The sequence below is a fragment of the Formica exsecta genome, unplaced genomic scaffold, assembly GCF_003651465.1.
Source record: "Formica exsecta isolate Colony F162 unplaced genomic scaffold, ASM365146v1 scaffold90, whole genome shotgun sequence".
NCBI lineage: Eukaryota > Metazoa > Arthropoda > Insecta > Hymenoptera > Formicidae > Formica > Formica exsecta.
Window position 1 is genome coordinate 425,769 of NW_021853667.1, and position 366 is coordinate 426,134.

The following is a 366-nucleotide window of genomic DNA, read 5'->3' on the forward strand; positions in this document are numbered from 1 at the left end:
CAAATCATCAAATTTGTTATTTTATATAAAATAATATTGTAAACACATACACGCAATTCTTTTTAGATGGAGTCGATTGTGGAAAAAATGTTAGACGAATTTACTGGTGTCCCTGTAAAGACAGTCAAGACTTTTATGACAAAGACGCCTTCTGTTTTCACAGGTAAAAATAAAAACGATTATGTTTTATAATTTATAAATATAATTTTTTAAATAGTATATAAATATGTAAAAAAAATTTCTATATATATAAAGGAATATATATAAAAATAAAATTTTCTCATACAAATCTCTAAAGGCACAAATTGAAGCCGGACAATTTTTTAATAAAAGATTAAACAAATTATATATGAACAATAACATAAA

At 22.1% G+C, this 366-nt stretch overlaps 1 protein-coding gene across 1 annotated transcript in view; it reads left to right on the forward strand.

Moving 5' to 3' along the window:
• The window catches only part of LOC115245066 (regulator of G-protein signaling 7-like), an 11,292-nt gene that overhangs the window by 5,755 nt on the left and 5,171 nt on the right, over positions 1-366 (forward strand). Inside the window, exon 7 of the mRNA XM_029823165.1 lies at positions 67-163. Coding sequence (XP_029679025.1) covers positions 67-163 — 97 coding nt within the window. The remainder of the gene's footprint in view (positions 1-66; positions 164-366) is intronic.